Source organism: Myodes glareolus, chromosome 11 (assembly GCF_982192425.1).
Source record: "Myodes glareolus chromosome 11, mMyoGla1.1, whole genome shotgun sequence".
Classification (NCBI taxonomy): domain Eukaryota; kingdom Metazoa; phylum Chordata; class Mammalia; order Rodentia; family Cricetidae; genus Myodes; species Myodes glareolus.
Window position 1 is genome coordinate 2,906,555 of NC_142036.1, and position 20,077 is coordinate 2,926,631.

General features: G+C 40.2%; 1 protein-coding gene across 1 annotated transcript in view; it reads left to right on the forward strand.

Moving 5' to 3' along the window:
• The window catches only part of Abcb5 (ATP binding cassette subfamily B member 5), a 96,174-nt gene that overhangs the window by 52,888 nt on the left and 23,209 nt on the right, over positions 1–20,077 (forward strand). The window contains 5 exon segments of the mRNA XM_087911838.1: positions 2,454–2,597; positions 3,791–3,895; positions 4,030–4,107; positions 9,379–9,406; positions 9,409–9,458. Of these exon segments, the coding sequence (XP_087767964.1) occupies positions 2,454–2,597; positions 3,791–3,895; positions 4,030–4,107; positions 9,379–9,406; positions 9,409–9,458 (405 nt within the window).

Consider the following 20,077-nt stretch of genomic DNA (forward strand, 5'->3'; position numbering starts at 1 on the left):
TGCATTTTCTCTGCCTTTTCCTAATCTCAAGACAGCAGCTGCTAAGCCTGCATTCGTCAAAGGACCTCCAACCTCTCTGCATGCTTTCATCCAATACTCTAGCCCTCTGCTCCTATGCGGGTTAATTGCAGCCCTACATTCCTTATTGCACTGCTCATACACTAATTGCTTAACAAAGGGCATAGCAGTATCAGGATCCCCAAATATTTTACCTGCTGCCTCCACCATTCTGGTTACAAAATCAGAGAAAGGCTCTACGGGTCCCTGTGTGATCTTAGTTAAATTGCCAATAACTTCCCCTTTATTGGGCAAAGATTTCCATGCGTGAGTGGCAAGAGTATTAATTTGATTGTACACCTGGGGGGGGGGGATATCCATTTTGCTGAGCAGCAAATCTGCCCTGCCCCAATAGCATATCTGCATCGCAAGCTGTTTGAGCATCCCCAGCAGCTAAATTCCTCGCTGCCTGAACATTGGCAAATTCAATAAAAAATGCTTTCCAATCTAGATATTGACCAGGGGGAAGACAAGCCCTTGCAAGGTTTGTCCAATCTGCTGGAGTCATCGCATATCTGTGTATGGCTTCCGCTTGAGCCACTGTAAAGGCAGCAGAAATGCCGTAAGCCTGAACGGACTTTGCTAAGGCCTTAACAATTTTGAAATCTAATGGCTCATGATATCTATTACCTTGCTGGTCTTGAAATACTGGAAAAGCTGTCAACATCCCTGTCCTTACTTCCCTCCACACTTTCAGGTTGAACGTCATTCCTCCTTCAGCGTCAACCACTTCTGGATACAGAGGTGGAGCCAAAGGGGTTAAGCTTCGCCCTCCTTCTTTATTTTGTCCTGAATTTTGTTTCTCCCTGGCCTTTTTCCTGATCTTCATCTGATACATAGATTGTCGAAGAGATTCTAGGGGAGTCATATCTGCCTCCTCTTCTTTCTCATCTTCCTCTGACTCCATCGAGGTGCTGGTATCTGAATCCTCTAACTCTGACAGACTAGGGTATAGTCTTGCCTGTCCTTTCTTGGGTGCCTTTCCCTTTTCCTTCTTGTCTGACCCTGTATCTGACTTGGCTTTTTCTGACGCCACTCGCTCAGATCTCTCTTCCTGTAATATTTCTACAGCAGCTTGACCATGCTCCATAGCTTTACTACACCTTTGATCTTCCAGGCACCCTAGTACTAGTCTCCAAATTGGCCTAACCCCCTTTTTAAGTGTACCCTGTTCCACAGCAAAATCAAGATCACGTCCCAGTTTTTCCCAAGATGCTACATTAAGATTGCCTGAGACTGCAAACCAGGGAGCCACTGTATCGCATTCATTTAAAAATCTGTCCAACGTGCCTTTTCTTATTTCAGATTCTTAGATCTAAGTAGCTCATTAAGAGCCAGAAAAATTGGGTGTGAAGGAGAATTCCCCATGTTCACTGAGAATTCTCAATATACTCCCTACACACACAAGTAAAAATGATGAACCAGAGCACCGTATCAATAGTGTCTGGCAATTTTGACAGCTCGCGAAACTGCTTCTTTCAGTTTCGATTTGACAGCTAGCAAAGCCGCTCGTCGGCTTGACGGCTCACGAAGCCGGCTTGACAGCTCTTGGCAGTGCTCTTACAGCCTGCGGTGCTGCTTTCGCCTTTGATTCCCTACCTAGACTATCTGCTTCGCGAAACTCTAACCCCGCTCTTGACGTGGTCACTGATCCCCGCTCTGGATGCGGTCACTAATCCTGCTTTTATTGCAGATCCCCAAATTTACCCGAGGACTTTATTGGTGCACCCCCTGACTGCTGCAAGCTCTGGGCTCCAGGGAGAGGAAGTGGACAAAATCCCCATATGGGCCACCACTTCCCAGTTTCACCTCAACCAACAAGGACAATGCGACACCAGAGCTCTTCTCTCAGGCAGTTTATTCAAGACCTTGAATAATGGCTTCTCTCTTGTTTCTCTCTCCAGGCAGACCTCTCCCAGCCCTTATATAGCCTATGGTCACCAATCCCGGAGTGCCACGTGGACATCGCCCATAGGCTCAAGCATACGCAAGCGACACACGATCATAACAGGTCACAGGGCCATAACCATAAATGGAGTTGTTTGTCACAGAGAGCACTTGCTTTCGGGCTCACGGAGGGCAGCAGCTGGCACCATCTTAAAGGCACGGCTCCACGCAGCTCTCTACACTTCTCTTTGTCCTGCCTCGCTTCTCTGGGTTCCATAATAATCTCAGACTGTTGTTGTTCTTAATCAACTTGTTTTATTTATTTTTTTAATATTTATTTATTTATTATGTATACAATATTCTGTCTCTGTGTATGTCTGCAGGCCAGAAGAGGGCACCAGACCTCATTTCAGATGGTTGTGAGCCACCATGTGGTTGTCAGGAATTGAACTCAGAACTTTTGGAAGAGCAGGCAATGCTCTTAACCACTGAGCCATCTCTATTCATAGACAATTCTTCCTGAAGTTTCACTATTAAAAATACTTAAATTAAACAAGTCTGAATGGTCCTCTGTTGTTCCAGGCACACTGACTAATGTCCTAAATGGATCTGTTAACGCAACGTTTTCTATCATCTTTACAAAATTAGTCGCTGTGAGTAACACTCACCTGTTTATGCTTTAACAACTCAAGCATCGTCAGAGAACAGAGCTGAGCACAGTGATCTGCAAAGCGGGACACAGAGCTCTTGGTCATCCCTAGGACAGGACCACGGTAGGAAAGGCAGCTGCTGTGCCTGAGAGATGTGCCATAGGAGTCTCACATTGTCCAGCTGGGTCCTGCTGGCTGGGTGAGCTGTAAAGAAATCGCTTTGTTTACTAATTCTGACTGCAGTGTTATATCAGCATTCCTAAACACTGAAGCAATAAAAGACAGATACAGCTTCTCTCTTTCCAACCTGTCCAAACAATGACAAATTTTTATTACCAGCCAGCTCAGAAACAGGGATTGTAAGTTTGGGAATGTGCCAAAGCCCCAGAAGAGTGGCTTGGTTCAGGAAGTCACTAGACCCTACACTTCTTTAGCAGCCCTATGTACAGCTGTATTCCATAGCAATGTGTGTGCCTAATACCTAACTTTGTGAGCAACTTTTAGGAGCACATACAAATGTCTCACTTTTGATGAATATTAAGAAATGCGAGTTACTAGAAGGTATTAGAAATAATAATTTAAACTGCTGACCTAACTAAAAAATATTACAGGGTCAGAAAGCTGTCTGAGCAGGTACAAATCTGACAGCCTGAGTCTGATTCCCAGAACAGTCATTAAAAACCAAATACAGTGCACATCTGTAAACCAACACTCTATGACAAGATCTGAGCTAAAGACAGGAAGCTGATGGATGGGTAGACTACAGTGTGTATTACAGACGGAGAAGGTGCCCTACCTCAATAAGGTGGAAGGCAAGAACCCGCTACCACAGTCGATCTCAGGCCTAGACACAAGTGCTCCGATTCACACACATATACCCAAAGCAGGGAGGGGAAAAAAGGAGGGAGGAAGGAAGGGGTGGAAGGAAAATTCAAATAATAATAAAAAGGAAAAAATATTATGATAGTAGTAGACTTATTTCTTTGATACATTTACAGAGCAAAGTTAGGGAAATTAAAAGTAAACTAATTTTATCATGCATATTAAAAGTAAACAGAGTCCTTTTTTTGCCCAGAAATTCATAGTTTTTTTCCGTGTGTCGCACTTCCTGTGGGAATGCTGACGTCTATGGACATTTTATGCTTGCTGTTTGCACTTTCCTCCAAGCTTCTGATGGAAATTCTGCTCCCACTCAGATGTGTGAAAATGACGGTAAAACCACATTAAAACATGACACGGAACTCTACTCCATGCTCTTAGTCATCTTGGGCTCTGCTGCTCTTGTTGCGTACCTGATGCGGGTAAACTTTTAATTGACTCACCAGCCCTGGGCAGGATTCCTTGTTTACGTGGTCTTCTCTTTTCAGTTGAAAATAAAACTGAATGATACAAAGAGAATTAAGAATAACTGAAGAAATTTTTGTTTGTTTTCTAGGGGTTGTTTAATGGACAAGCAGAGGAAAATTTAGCCATGAGATTAAGACACTTGGCTTTCAAAGCCTTGCTGTATCAGGTCAGTATGTCTACTGGAATTTTTTTCTTTTAATTGAGATTTGTTGTCAACGCTAACCTTTAGTTCTTTCTCATTTCTTGACATAGTCTCTCTGCTGATCATTGAAGAGCACAAATTTTTGTTGTTGTTCTAAGTAGCTAAAATCTGCCATCAGAATTCTTATAAGCATATTCTTCTATTAAAGCATATACAGGGGCTGGAAAAACGGCTCAGCAATTAAGAATGCATACTATTCTTGCAGTAGACCAGATCATAGAATTCACACCAGGTAGCTTACAATTCCTTATAATTCTGATTCTGAGGAATTCTGATTCTGATCACAGATGTGATCATTTGTTGTTTCTGGGGAGCCACACTCACATGCACACACCCATGTACACACACGCGCACACACACACACGTACACACACACACACACACACACACATACACATAATTTTCTTTAAAAATCCTCAAAGCAAAGCACATTCAAATTATGAGGTTTGAAAATAAAACAAAGATTTTAGGTCTATTAGTATTCATCTCATTCGATTCCCATTTATTTATTTATTTGGTTAGTTGGTTGGTTTTTCGAGACAGGGTTTCACTGTAGCTTTGGAGCTTGCTCTGGAACTAGCTCTTGTAGATCAGGCTGGCCTCGAACTCATGGAGATCTTTCTGTCTCTGCCTGCCCAGTGCTGGGATTAAAGGCGTGCGCCACCACTACCCGGCTTCTCTTTAACATACCACATTGTGTTAGGGGATAAGAAAAAAAGAGCCCAAATTAAAAGTGACAAGAAACTTGAGCCCCTCAGAAGAGCCGGGCAGGAGTCCGCGATTCCCTTAGGTCTCATCCATGGGCAGGTGAGGGTTTTCCTGCTCCACAGTCTAAAAGCTCCAGGGTCTCTCAGCTGTTGGGAAGAAAGTCCTCACCTCAGACAGCATCCATGTGCTTGGCAAGTCAGACCACTGCCCATGAACAGTCGCTCTCAGAAATGGCTAAACTAGGTGGATCAAGTTCTAATCTCCCACGAGAGCTACGGTGGACGGGGTTCCTCCGCGAGCTGGCAGTCATTGAAGCCTGCTTCCGCCTTCTGTCCGTGAGCTGATGGAAAAGCTTCCCGCCTGTCAGTTGCTTTCCAGAAATAGAGTTACTGTCATTCCAGGGGAGTTGTCAAAAGCAGTTTTTACATCTTCTTAGCAGTCTGGGGCTGCCATGAGAAGAAATCCTACGCTCCTCGCTCCTGGCTGCTCGCACTAAGGCACTGAGCCTCCAGCGGCGAGGCCATCACACTCTCTGTGCAGGAAGGTCCTGGCTCGGAGCTTTGTCGACTTTTGAAATGGCCTCTAATCTAAACAATTAAAAAATAGATCTAAACCCTGCATGTAACTCTTAATAAATTTATATTTCTTTCCTTACTAACACCTTATGTCTCCACCTCTGATCTTAATCAAGGCGAGACTGTAATTAACTAAAACTATATTTTGCAGTTACTGACTTACAGTTTTAATCTTCATGAATTCATTTTCCCCAGTTGAAGTATATTTATTTTCATAGAATTTTTAGCTGTTTCTTGAATATCTTGATATTTCACACAGACAAATGTAGATTTTTATGTTTTCTCGGTATCAGAGTATTTTTAAATATGTAGTTTATTTTCATTGTTAGTATGCATGTATGTCTGTAAGGGTATGTGTAACTATTGGTATGTACGTATGTCTGAAAGGGTATGTATAACTATTAGTATGCATGTATATCTGAAAGGGTATGTGTAACTATTGGTATGTACGTATGTCTGAAAGGTATGTATAACTATTAGTATGCACGTATGTCTATAAGAATATGTACAAATGGATGCGAGTGACAGAGGCCAGAGGCTTAGGGCTCCTAAACTGAAGTGAGAGGCTGTTGAACTGCCTGACTTGTGGGCTGGAAACCTAACTCGGATCCCATTGAAGAGCAACAAGTGCTCTTAACCACTGAACCATCTCTCCAGAACCTGTTCACAAAATGTTTTAAGCCGAAGAACGTCAGATCCTGAAGCGCCTTAACTTGGAGAACGCTGTCAAACCTTCTGGTGGTCTGGCATGAAGCAGTGTGGACCCTTTAGTGTTAACTATGCGAAGGCCACCAGCAGCGCAGTCCTCTTCACCAGGACTTGCTGGGCCACAACCCGTCAGTGCTGCCCTTTGAAAGCACACCAAGAGGACAAAGAAGCCATGTGCTGCTTAGCCAACGTCACTCACTCCCCTCTCTCTCACCATGTTTTCTCTTTTTCATAATGTCCTTCAACATTCTTCTTGCTTCTTGTATTTGCTTTTTGTGATGAGGAACTGGTATAGGCACAGCATTTTTACCTTTTCTTTGTAAGTGCCTTCATGGCATTGCTGATTTTACCTAACTTGCATTGCTTGGGTTTCTGTGCTAAGACAGAACTTTGAAGCCTGACAAAGCATGCTGAGGCTTGCAACTCCTTTTTACGACCATTTTGGAATCTCACTGAAGTAGACGTGTTAATAGAGTCGGGCGTGGCTTTCTGTAGGTATACAATCTACCTTTTATGTGATCACTCAAGAGCCGTTCAGCTGAAGAATTATTCTGATTGTTCCTAACTCCCTGATAGAAAATATTGTTCCCTCTGTTTTTCAGCGGTCAGTAATTGATCTACAGAGCTGTGGGGGTTTGAAGTTTTGTGGGTTTTTTTGTTGTTGTTTGGGGGGTTGCTTTGTTTTTTTATTTTTTGGGTTTTTTATTTCTTTTGTAAATTGGATTGTTTAGGGATTCTTGGTAAAAATGAGCCTTTCAGCCATCAGCTAATAGCATTGAAAACACTCACTTAGACATCTCCAAAAGGCCTAAAGCTTCTTCCAAAAGGTGTGGTAACAAATTCCAAAGCTTAAGAAGCAAGAAATAAAACACAACCAAGAATGTTTCAGATGAGAGGCAGAACAAAGCAACACAGCTTCTTAAGAACTGACGCTCAAAACCTAGCCCTGGCACTGGCCAGCGGTGTGCCTTAGCCTAGCCCTTCCATCTCTCATTATATCCATTTTCCAATCTACGAAATGTGGATTACACAGTGCCTCCTGTGGCTGTGTAGTACAAATTCTAATTTGTAATAGTAATAAAAACCCAGAGCCAGATATAGGGGTTAATGCTGAAGATCAGAGAAAGAGAGAGGTCAGTCTCTAGAGAGTTCTTACTTCTACAAATCATCAGGCCAAAGGGGCGATCTGTCCTCAGACTGACTCCTCAGACTTACTGCCTAGACTGCATTGCTCCTCAGACTGCATTGAGCTCCTGTCTCTTCCCAGCGCACATTCCTCCCTCCGCTCAGTCATATCACTCCTGTCTCCACCTTCTTAGTACTAGGATTAAAGGCATGTATTCCTTAGTGCTGGGATCATGTTTGTGTGAGATCTGTTTCTCTTTAAGACTGGATCAATTTTGTGTAGGCCAGGGTAGCCTTGAACAAACATAGATCTGTCTGTGCCCTGAATCCTGAGATTAAAGGTGTGAGCCACCACTGCCTGGCCTCTAGTGGTTTAGCTCTGCATTCTGGTCTTCAGGCAAGCTTTCTTTGTTAGAACACAAACAAAATATTACTACACAGCAGCTGAAATAACTACAGAAAAGAATACATGCCACACTCTCCTTGCAGTGTGATCGTATTCTTATTTCAGTAATATTGTTAATAGGAAAATGCATGTCAAAATTCCTGATAGCCTCTATTTATACTTATTTTATCTCTGAGAGGACAGAAAGTATGCCAGCTAAATTTCAGAAAATCTGCTAAATATTTTGGTGTAGATTGCATACACAAGAAGACAATTATTTACATGCAGAAAAGTAGTTTGGACATACTGTTGATTGGACAAGTAGCTGAGACTGTTAATTCTGTGGTATAGTAAGTTACTACAGAGTCTGGAACATAAGATTCAATACTAATTTTCTTTATTTTTTATATAATACCTAAATTTCCTCATGTATTCCATGTCATGTTGAAGTCTAGAAACAGCTAGGAAGTAGATGAAATCTCTTCATTTGAGTTCATTTGAGAGCCCGTTATCTCGACTGGCAGTGCTTGACTTTCGGTCCCCATGCTGTTCCTGCACTGCAGCTGTCCTGCATGGGAGTTTACCTCTTGCTGGGCTTCTTCCCTCACAGACGATGGTCACCAAAGTCACCTGAGACCCTTTGGGCAAATCTTCCGTGGCAGTGGCTCCAGAACACAGTTCTGTGCACAGTCACACCCACATAGTCTTGACGCACTTCTCCCCAGATCATTCTTCTAGCACACTGCACGATTCCGGCACAGCCTGCTTTTCTTTTATTTTGGTTTCCTTGACAGGACTGGGTAACCTGAGCCTCAGAGCCCTGGTTGGGTTGTATAAAACCAAAAGTTTTTTCTTTCTTTCTTTACCTTTCTTTTCCTTTCTAAGGAAGCATATTTGTCAGCTTCTCCACTGGTCTTTAATTCATAAGGTTGTCTGAGTCAGCATGAGGCAACACTTAATGAAAGGAAACATTTCTTCGGGTTGAGAAGTACTTGGAAGCGCTCTCTCTATTTGTTGCTGAGATAAAACCAATTCTTACCCTGTGCTTTGATTGCCTGTGTTTCTTACCTGTCTTTTTTAGACTCTATGCTTCTAGGCAGCAGTTTTTCAGCCTTCCCATTCTTGTTATACAGTAGCTAAGGCTTACCAAACTGAGGGAGTGATGGAACGTGCCCAGTAGGATCGTACCTCCGTCCTAAAGGAAAAAGACATAGTTGGTGTTGGTGTTGGTGTTGGTGTTGGTGTTGGTGTTGGTTTAATAACCGATCAGTTTAGGGGAAAATATTTGAAAATGTTTCTAAGTTGTACTGATCATTATTACACAAATAGAATGTTGTAAATATATGGCTCATTGCTAACGGGTGTGTAACATGCATTGAGCATATGATCCCCAACACCAAAAACCTAAATCAGTGACTATTCTGTTCCTCACAAAGTTCTTGTGGAGTAAAACTGCCGATCTCTATAGTGGCAAATAGCCATTTCTAACAGTAATCGTCCTACATCTGTAATTCTACAATCAACATATTGTAATATGGTAATGTATCCCATGATTCAGTCTTACCTTCTTCACTCTATACAAAACTAAAGCTTTCTGTACAAGAAGCAGAAGTCAGTAGATCCGTGGTGCCTACAGAAAAGTAAGAGGCAGCTATGTTCTTTCCAATGGGACAGAAAAATCACAGATCTGAGAATAATGGTTTTCTAAGCATGCGTCAATTCCTCTCTCTCTAGGATATGGCCTGGTGTGATCGTGAAAACAGCACGGAGCCTTGACCACAACATTAGCCGTGGATTTAGCACAGATTCAGGGGGTATGTAGATTGTGATTTTTAAATTTTTTTGTTACATTTATGTATTATGTGGGTGAGTGAGCATGAGCCACAGCCCACATGTGGAGGACAGAGGACAGCTTTCTGAAGCTGATTCTGTCCACCTACCAAATGGAGCCTGGGAATAAACTCAGGTCATCCGTCTTGGCAAAAGGTGTCTTTTCCAACTGAGCCTTCTTTTCAGACCTGTGGTTTTATTTATTAAATAGCATAGTATGTATGTGTACATACGCATGTGTGTCTGTATCTACCTGTGTGTTATGCTGAGGTGACCTACAATTAGGGAGATCAAGAGTATCATGGCTAACAGGGAGTTCTTAAGGAAAGACTGAAGGATATCTTTAAGATCAGGCTATTTTTAGCCTAAAATGAAGACGCTCTGGTCCGTGTATTAGGATAAATCTAAAACTAAAAAGATTCTAAGAATTAGAATCAAGAGTTCACAAGGAAATAACAGAACAAGAAAGTAGAAAGAGGAAAGAAAACACCCCGCACAGACTGTTTCATTGCTTTGTTTTGAGACAGGGCATCATTATGCAACCCAGGCTGGACCCCACGAAGTTTCCATCCTGCCTCAGCCTTCAAACGCTAGAATTAAAATCGTGCACTTTGCCCAGCACCAGAAATGTTAATGAAACAAAAAGTTTAATTTCCATTTCCCCAGAAACTAAGACCTTACTTAAAGGGATATTTAGTCATTATGATTTAGGGGGGGTACTCTGTGTAAATTGTTAAGCAAATCATGTTAGACAATATGTATAACATCAGCCTGTCATATCACAGGTAAAGAAAATGTCATTCATCATATTCAGGTCACTGACACAGTAGCATCACACTTAGCGTGATGCTTGAAGGAGTGTGGAAACTGGGTTGTTGCAGGAGGAAAAGAACAACTTGTTAACCAAGTGTGGTAGTTTATGTCTGTAATTTCAGTGCTTGAGAAACTGAAACAGGAGGATTGCTCCAAGCTGCAGGCTAGCTTGTTTCACATAGTGAATTCAAGACCAGCCTGGGCTCTATGGTGACATTAGACAGATAGATGATGATAATAGATGAATAGATAGATAGATAGATAGATAGATAGATAGATAGATAGATAGATAGACAGACAATTTTTTCAAATTATTTTAATAAAATTAACCTTTATAAAACAAATAAAATTTTAATATAATTGAGAAAATGAGTACAAAGCAAATTATCCCAGTCTTAATTTAAGTGAGGTTGCTTTTGTTAGTGTGGAAGTGTGGGTGTGTGCATGTGCGTGTCTGCCCAGACACATTTGGCCAGTGGAGGATGTCAGGTACCTTGCTCTGTCACTCTTCCTCATTGCCTTGAGACAAGGTCTCCGACTGAAACTGGAGCTCAGCCAGTACCAGCACACCCCAGCCATCTCTTATCTCCAGCTCCTATGCGCTGTGGATACAGGTGTGCTTAAGTTATATAGTTGCTAGGGACCATATCTTAGACCTTCGAATCCACTGAGCCATCATCCCAATCCAAGATAAATGTTTAAATCTCTGTTAGAATATGAACTCTAACAGATAATAATGCCTCATTAGATAAGATTTCAATTCTAAATAGGGTTGAAGACCTTTCTCTCACTAGCACACATGGGGAAAGTGTGTCAGCACATTAAGTACAGTATTCGTGTAACAGACAACAGGGTGGTGGGAACAACCACTGCATTTGAGGTGCCAGTTGCAACCCTAGGCAGAAATGTCAGTCCTGGCAAATCCATGCAAAACCCCAATCAACAAAAGTGGTATTTTTTTAATTTACTGTGCTAATGTGCTGGTTTTTTTCTTACTACCTATCTTTCAAATATTTTGAATGAAATCCTTTATCAGACAAGAAAGGAAGGAAGGAAGGAAGGAAGGAAGGAAGGAAGGAAGGAAGGAAAACAGAAAAAGAAAAAGAATATTGCTAGTGGGCCTGGAGAACTCAGCAGATAAAAACAGTTACTACAAGTAACTGAATTCTAGTTCCCAGAACCAGCATGAAGGTGCAAGCAGACATCCGACTCCACTGAGTTGTCTTCTGACATTTACACAAGATGGGTATGCAAACATACACAATATACACAGACACACACACATATAAATAAAAAATAAAATTAAAAAACAGAACATTGCGCAACTTGACACTTTATAATCATCTAATTAGGGCTGGTGATCATTAAAACTTCCTTATTGCAACTGAAAATAGTGCCCCTACAGCAACTTCTGAACAAGTCAAAACATTCTACTTTAATCAAAAGTAATTATGGTGGGGCTGGAAAGATGGCTCAGTGGTTAAGAGCACTTGTTGTTCTTGTAAAGGACCTGGGTCTGGTTTCTAGCACCCACATGATAGCTCACAACCCCCTGTAACTCCAATCCCAGAGCATCTAATGTTCTCTGGTGTCCTCTGAGAGCACCAAGCATGCACATGGAGCACAGACATTACATGTAGGCAAAACACCCATATACATAAAATAAAAACAAATAAATCCTTTTCAAATACCAATAACTATCGAAAAAATCATCATGTCCTAGACATTGTGAACTCAATGAATTTGAAAGGTAAAATGTCGAGGTGTGAGAGTGATTTTAGTTTACATAAATATTTGTTTGGCTTCATAACAGTGAGTTCACATCCACCATGGTGGATACTCTTCATAGCAGACAAGGAATGGCCTGCCTGCCTTGTTTGCTCATTAGTTCCTTTCTCAAGAAGAGATACTAGAGATAAGTCTAGAAATAATTTCATTTCATGTCATATTTCTATCATATGAACGTAGGTAAATCATATTACAGTTTCTGTATGGTGCAATTTCAGTTATAGTTTGTTAGGTTTATTAGGGTGAATTTCCATAAAACAGATCATTAATAAAAAACAATATATCTTAGTTAGAAACCTTTAGCTCAAAATATATATAACTGTATATACATTATATTATATGTGTACATACAGTCAGCTTTTTTAAATTGTCCAACAAATTCTTTTTCTGCTGACAAATATTCTCACTATCACTTTTAGAAGCTCTGATGCTAGCAGGGCTGTGGTTGCACACACCTTTAATCCCAGCACTCAGGAGGCAGAGGCAGGCAGATCTCTGTGAGTTCAAGACCTGCTTGATCTACAGAGTGAGTTCCAGGACAGGAAGAAGAAGAAGGAGAAGGAGGAGGAGGAGGAGGAGGAGGAGGAGGAGGAGGAGGAGGAGGAGGAGGAGGAAGAAGAAGAAGAAGAAGAAGAAGAAGAAGAAGAAGAAGAAGAAGAAGAAGAAGAAGAAGCAGCAGCAGCAGCAGCAGCAGCAGCAGCAGCAGCAGCAGCAGCAGCAGCAGCAGCAGCTCTGAGAACAATGATCAGAACATATTGGTGAGGTGCAGTCACACAGCATGACAACATCTTTCCTAAAAGAGGTGAACACAGCCTCTTTAACTGCTATTGTTTTAGCCCCAGGTAATGGCTTTCTGCCCACATATCTATCAACAGACTCCCATATAATAAGCAGTTTTAATAAAAGTATAAATCCATTTTATATTCTTTTGGAAACTAGATTCTACAAAATTACAAGGTATTGTTATTTCTATGAATCCTAGTAACTCTGTCATCAACCAAAAGTCTTACCTCAGCTTTGCACACACACAAAAAAAACATGTTATTGATGCCATGGTGCACACTCTGTGCCACCATCACACCCAATCCTGATGCCAAGAGCTCAGCTCATCAGAGCTATAATTATGTTGCCTCAAGAAATCATAAACATTTACTTTATTTATTAATTCCAGAGCCAATGAGCTGATCAGTTTGTGCTAGCATATTAACTTGGGCAATGCTGATCTCATTTCTTGATTTCATTCTGACATGGGATGTACATAAAACAACTTGATAGTCCTTTTGAGTCAAGCACCATTAGTAGTCATTGAAATAACTTTATTTAGCACAGTATAAGTTGACATATAATTACAGTCCTGTCCTGATGTTTTAGGCTAAGTTTATTAAGAATGATCAAGTGTATAGCACAATCTGACATCCAAAGCTATGGTAAATTCAATGACAAATTTAATGATTTTTCCACAAAAAGCACACTGATGAATTATAACAATGAGAAAATAGAGTGTGCATTCTTATGGCAAGTTTTTGTCTGTTTGTCCAACTAATCATTATTTCTTCTCATAAACATTTTCACTACCACCAATTATAGTACCATCTTAGCAGATTCCACTTCAGATTATATTGACATAGTTCTATCTTAGGTTGTGTAACTATTCTCATGTTCCATATAGAAATTCTTAATATTATGTAACTTTTCAGTCAAATTAAGCTTCATGTGTCAAAGCAGAAACAAACTGAGTAGTAAGTGACCTTAACATATACAAACCCATTTTGAGTCAGGAAACCCACTGCAGAAAAGAATCTTTACATATAAATCTTTATATATGTAATCTTTATATCTGCATATCTTTATATTAATATAGAAACAATCACTGTCACACACTCAGAGAAAGGGAGAGAGAGAGAGAGAGAAAGAGAGAGAGAGAGAGAAGAAGGAGGAGGAGGAGGAGGAGGAGGAGAGAGATAGAAGAGTCTTGTTATGCAACCTAGGCTAGCCTCAAACTATGTAGTACAGGATATCCTTGAACTCAGTATCCTCCTGCCTCAGCTTCCCAAGATAGCAAGTGTGTGCCATCTGATTGGCTATTAAAATAAACTAGTTATCAAAAATTTACTGTTATTGTTGCTCTTTTGGTATCTTCAACTCTGAACAGTTATTAACCAATAATAGTGTTATAACAAGGTTTGCATCCTGGACACTTCTGCTACAATCAGATGTGATTAAGTTAACTATTATCTATGCATGATTATTTTGGCTGATAAATAGTCTACTTACAAAATTAGTTTAAATCTCATTTTTATATTTTAGGAAGAAATTCTAATATTCCATTTCAAATTTCCTATTGTTTTTCTGAATGTTGTTTTTCTGCAAAATGGGAGTGTTATGGTAAGTGTCACTTTGGTAATACTTAATTTTTTTTATATTTGTAGTACACAATATCAGCATACAAGCCAATAGCCGTGTGATATAATTAGAACACACAGTGATCCATGACATATTATGGCTGTAAAACATAGTGTTTAAGGGTCAGCTTCTGGTAGACACGGCTTTATTCTCTTTCCATAAGCTTGCTGTTTTCCAAGTCTATGTATAAGCGAGAAAACCCAGCATCTAGCGCTCTGTCAGTTCTGGAGTGATTTCAGTTGATTAACTTCTGGCCTTACTATGAGTCTCACTTTACTACATTTAACACACCTGGCTATTTTTTATTAGATACTACACATTAGAAAATTGGCAATTTAGATGCCAGGTATTTCTATCTTTTTATATATTCTTGAGTGTCATTCTTCAATAAATTAAAATCACCAGGGAAGGGCTCTATCCATTCAAGTGTTTATGTTATGATTTGTTCAACACAGCTGAAGTCTACTTCCAAGGCAAGACGATTCTGTGCACTCTATCCAGAGTTCTGTGAGTCACAACTGTCTCTAGCCAGGCACTCTCTAGACAATCCAGTCTTCATGTGCATACATATTTTAGTTAAAAACTCAAGAAGCACCTTCCGTCAATGATCTGCTTTGCCTCAATTTAGCCCTATTTCCTCTCTGGTAAGTATTCTGTAAACTGATCTGGATGCCTCAGATCCTCAGGCTTGCTCATTCAATCGAGGGAGTCTGCTGTGCTCTGCTTCAGTTCACATCACTGCACTGCTCTGAAAACTTAAGGGAGAAGCTGAGGCAATCACTATGTATGTCTGTCATTTCTGCCACTGGTTGCCTTATGTCAAATACCTTTAAAGCCAACCTGCCATGTACTTCCTTTGTGTTTCTGATAAAAAAGATAAATGTTACCCCATCTTGGCCAGAAGCAGAAATTCCTCCATGTGGAATGTTACTATAACTGCATTCTAAGATCCCTTTCATTTGCCCAGACTAGCCACTCCTCTGTATGTAGTTTTCTTACCAGTTATGCCTCCTGTAGCTGTTTTTTCTTAATTAATTTATTTATTTTTATCATGTGTGCATTGATGTTTTGCCTGTATATGTGTCTGTATAAGAGTATCAGATTTTCTGGAACTGGAGTTACAGGCAGTTGTGAGCTGCTATGTGGGTGCTGGGAATTGAACCCAGGTCCTTGGGGAAAGTGGCATGTGCTCTTAACTTCTGAGCCATCTCTCTATCTCCCCTGCATCACATTTTATAGTTTACTAGAAGTTATATACTTTGTGAAAGGCAGAATTTTACAAAACCCATCATGTTTTTAAGAAAATCTATCTTCCAGCATCACAGATTTCTGGTCAAAATTAATATCCTTGACCAATTTGGAGTTGAGTTTTGTTCAAGGTAAGAAATGAAGATATATGTTTATTCTTTTACAAGTGAGCATTTATTTTCCAGGTATCATTTGCTGAAGAGGTTGTCTGTCTTAGTTATGGTTACTATCGCTATGATGAAATATCATGACCAAAAGCAACTTAGGGAAGATATATTTGATTTAGCTTACACTTCAACGTTATAGTCTATTACTGACAAAAGTCAGGACAGTAACCTAAACAAGGTGGGAACCTGGAAGCAAGAACTGATGCAGAGGCCATGAAGGAGTGCTGCTTACTGACTTGCTCTCCATGTCTTGCTCAACCAACCTTCTTATATAACCTAGGACCTCCAACTTAAGGATGGTACCACCCAAAATGGACTGGACTATAGAAGGAGGGCCCCTTGTTCGTCCCGGCTGCCCAGAACTGAAGTAATCACACAGAAACTGTATTAATTAAAACTTGAGTTTATGCTTGGCCCATAAACTCTAACTTCTTATTGGCTAACTCTTACATCAGTTTAACTCGTTTCTATTAATCTGTGTATCATCACATGGCAGTGGCTTACCGGGTAAAATTCCCAGCATCTGTATCTGGCAGCTCCATGGCATCTCTCCTACTCTGCCTTCTTCTTTCCAGCATGCCATTAAGTTTCCTCCCCCCACCTAAGTTTTGCCCTATCATCAGGCCAAGGCAGTTTCTTTATTCATTAATGGTATTTGCAGCACACTGAAGGGACTTCCACATCACCTCCCCTTTTACTTTAGCATAGTAAAATTACATATAACAAAACATATATCAAACAAGAATTACAGTTACAATATTTATATCTATTTTATCTTTTATCATAACTAAGGAAACTATAACTATAACTATATATCTATTATTCAACTCCATCAAAGACTCCAGAAGGATATAAAATTACCTAAGTGAACAGAAAGTGCATTGTAAGCAATTTCCAAAATTCTAGAAATGACAGAGACATCTTGCTGCCTGGACAGTCACCCAAACTTCTTCTATATTATTGTGGCCTCCATCTTCAGCCTACAGTACCATAGTATCTTGCAGACTTTTCCATGAAGCAGGAAATTTCAAAGACAGTTCCACCTATATTGGCAGTTTGTCAGTCACTTTCTTTTGTGCCCTGCAGAATATCTGGCAGACTCTTTAATGAGGCAGGAACCCTGAAGGATCATCTCACCTTTAGGCAAGTTCAGTAGTCATTTCTCTGTGGGTCCTGCATGTCCAGTTAAGCAGTTCAGGCAAGAGCAGGTTCTTGCCCAAATGGCTAAGGAACCTCTTCAATGTCCATCTTGCTCTTGAAGTAGCTTGGTGCTGCCAGGAACAGATGTGTCTCATTGTCATGAAAAGTCCTAAATCTTTAAAACATTTAAATGCCATATTCTGAAGGTATCTGAATGATTTGGAGAATAACTATCTAGCTAAAATATATCTCCATATATCTAGAAAATCTTATAAATGACTATCTACTAACCTATATTTCTTAATTATACATTATATTTTTAAGTGATCTACACAAACACAATACCTTAATCAAGATCAGAAACACATATACATAACAAAATTTACCTTAAATTTGTATCAATAAACCAATATCCATACCAAAGCAAATTATTCATATCTATATCATATCAACCTTTAAATGTAAACAAACATTTATAGACAATATTTGGGAATATGGGTGTATATTTGTCCATACTGCTTCCTGCTGATTGCAGGCACTGTTAATCAGGTCTTTCATGGTGTATCCTGTGTGTTAGGTTCATCTCAGCCAACAGTTGGGTGACATAATTTTTGGGGGGTGTTCATGGTGACCTTTCAGGGAGATGTGATCTATAAAACCGTATTGGCCTGGAATAAATCCACAGGTTCTCATCCTCTGTAGAAACAAAAGAAGAACCATTTTTTCCAAAGCAACATATCCTTAGACCCAAATGTGGAAGTCATGATACCTTTATAATATACATGCTGGTTTAGCTTAACAGCCCATACAATGAAATGTCTCTCTGTGCTTAGCTCCTTCACCGTCAAAAAATTCAAAGAAAACATAATAATATTCATAATCCGACATCTCTGTGAATTTTTCAGCTTTACATGGCTTATTTTTATTTACTCCTTTAATCTATGACTGTCTGTACTGTCTGTTAAAGAGACTGTCTGTCTCTTTAATGATTTTACCCCCTTTTTTATTAAATCGTTGACTTTATTTTATGACTTTCTATACTCTTTTTCTTCTCTCTTCCAAGCCTACATACATTTATCCAACGCTGTGACCCATTTATGTCTGAATCTGTTCTATTGTGAATTGGTAATTCTTTACTATCCAGGAGCACTCTTAAAATCATAACCACTTCTTTAAAACTTAAGCTGTGCTATTAGTAGGGTATATATGGAACTATCTGCTTGCTCTGCACAGTCTAAAATTAAGCTGTACTATTACTATGATATATACGGTACTTCTTGCTCACTTTGCACAGTCCAACATGGTGGAGCTGCTTGTGTCTCTGAGCCACATGCACCACTCCAGTTACAAACACAAAGCTGGTCCATGTTGCCATTAAGCAGACTGTAGCAGTCTGCTCACAAATCCCATCCAAATAGCTGGTCTCCCAAAAGAATCAGAGGTCACCCTGGCAGCATAGCCCAGGAAGCCGGCATTTTAAAACAACTGTGGCTTTTTTCCTGCTATGGCTAAATCAGGAAAATCTCTCTTAAAGGTACTTCGGCAAGCTGCCAGTAAACAGCAAGAAGCTGTGTTAAACTCTGTATTATTTTTTGTCTAGAATTCCTTTTCAAGCACTCTCAGGTTTTACATGGATTTAGATGGCCACATGGGTGCCAATCTGTAGAAGGAGGGCCCCTTGTTTGTCTTGGCCACCCAGAACAAAAATAATCACACAGAAGTTGTGTTAATTAAAACACTGTTTGGCCCATTAGCTCTAACTTCTCATTGGCTAACTCTTTCATCTTAATTTAACCTATTTCTATTAATCTCTGTATCGACATGTGGCAGTGACTTACCAGGTAAAATTTTCAGCATTTGTATCCGGCAGCTCCATGGTGTCTCTTCCACTCTGGGCCCTTCTCTATCAATCACTAATTAATAAAATGCCATAGAGGTCTGCCTACAGCCCAAACTGATGGGATCATTTCTCTCAACTGAGCACCCCCTCCCATCAGATGCCTGTAGCTCCTTTCAAGTTAACATGAATATTAGTCAAAACAGTGTCTTCCCTTCAATAAATATTTTTAGACTCCTCTGCCAAAATTCAGGTGGCTGGCTAAGTGTAGTGGCACTTGCCTTTAATCTCATCCCTTGAGAGACAGAACCAGGAGATTCTCTATGAATTTAAGGCTACTGGTCTATACTGAGAGTTCCAGTTCAGGGCCACACAGTGAAAATCCGTTCTTATTATTTTTCTTCATAGCACTAAAGAAAGTTAACATTTTAGTGCATTGCCCAAGTATCAAGTTCCCCACTGAAAGAACATTCATAAGACATAAGAAATATTGCTCTTTGTTTGGGCTTCCTTTGGTGGCAGTGGAGGGAGGATGTTAAGACAGAGTCTCACTACATAGTATTGACTGGCCTTGAACTCACTACACAGCTTGAATTCACTATATAGACCAATCTGGCTTGAACTTATACAGACCCAGACCCCCCCTCCCGCCTCTGCCTTTGCCTCTGCCTCTGCCTCTGCCTCTGCCTCTGCCTCTGCCTCTGCCTCTGCCTCTGCCTCTGCCTCCTGAGTGCTAATACTGAAGGCTTCTGACACCACATTAAGCATGCAGTGCTTATATAACAACTATAAAGACAGTTCTACTTACTTAAAGATTATTTGGGAGATATTTTCTTACCTTGCACTATGTCTTAATATTGCCACTTATGCCTTTCCTTAATGAGACCAATCTGTTAAGTATAAAAAAGAAAATGGTAAATATCTTATTTAATGCACATACTTGAATTAAAGAGAACCTCTAATCTTTCCATTGAACACTGTAGGATATAATAGCTGAATGCTGGTGTTCTATCTTTGTGGGGGGAAAAAAGATAGATGCTAGAGCCTAGATATGATAAACCAGGCATGCAGGCATTGTATCAAAAACATGGGTGGAGCACTCAGAGTAAGGTGAAGATGGTGCCAAGCAGGAGAAAGTAGTCATTGTGATAGCCAATAGGTTACAGATGGAGAGATAAGTCTATTAAGGAAAATTAAGAGTCAAGCA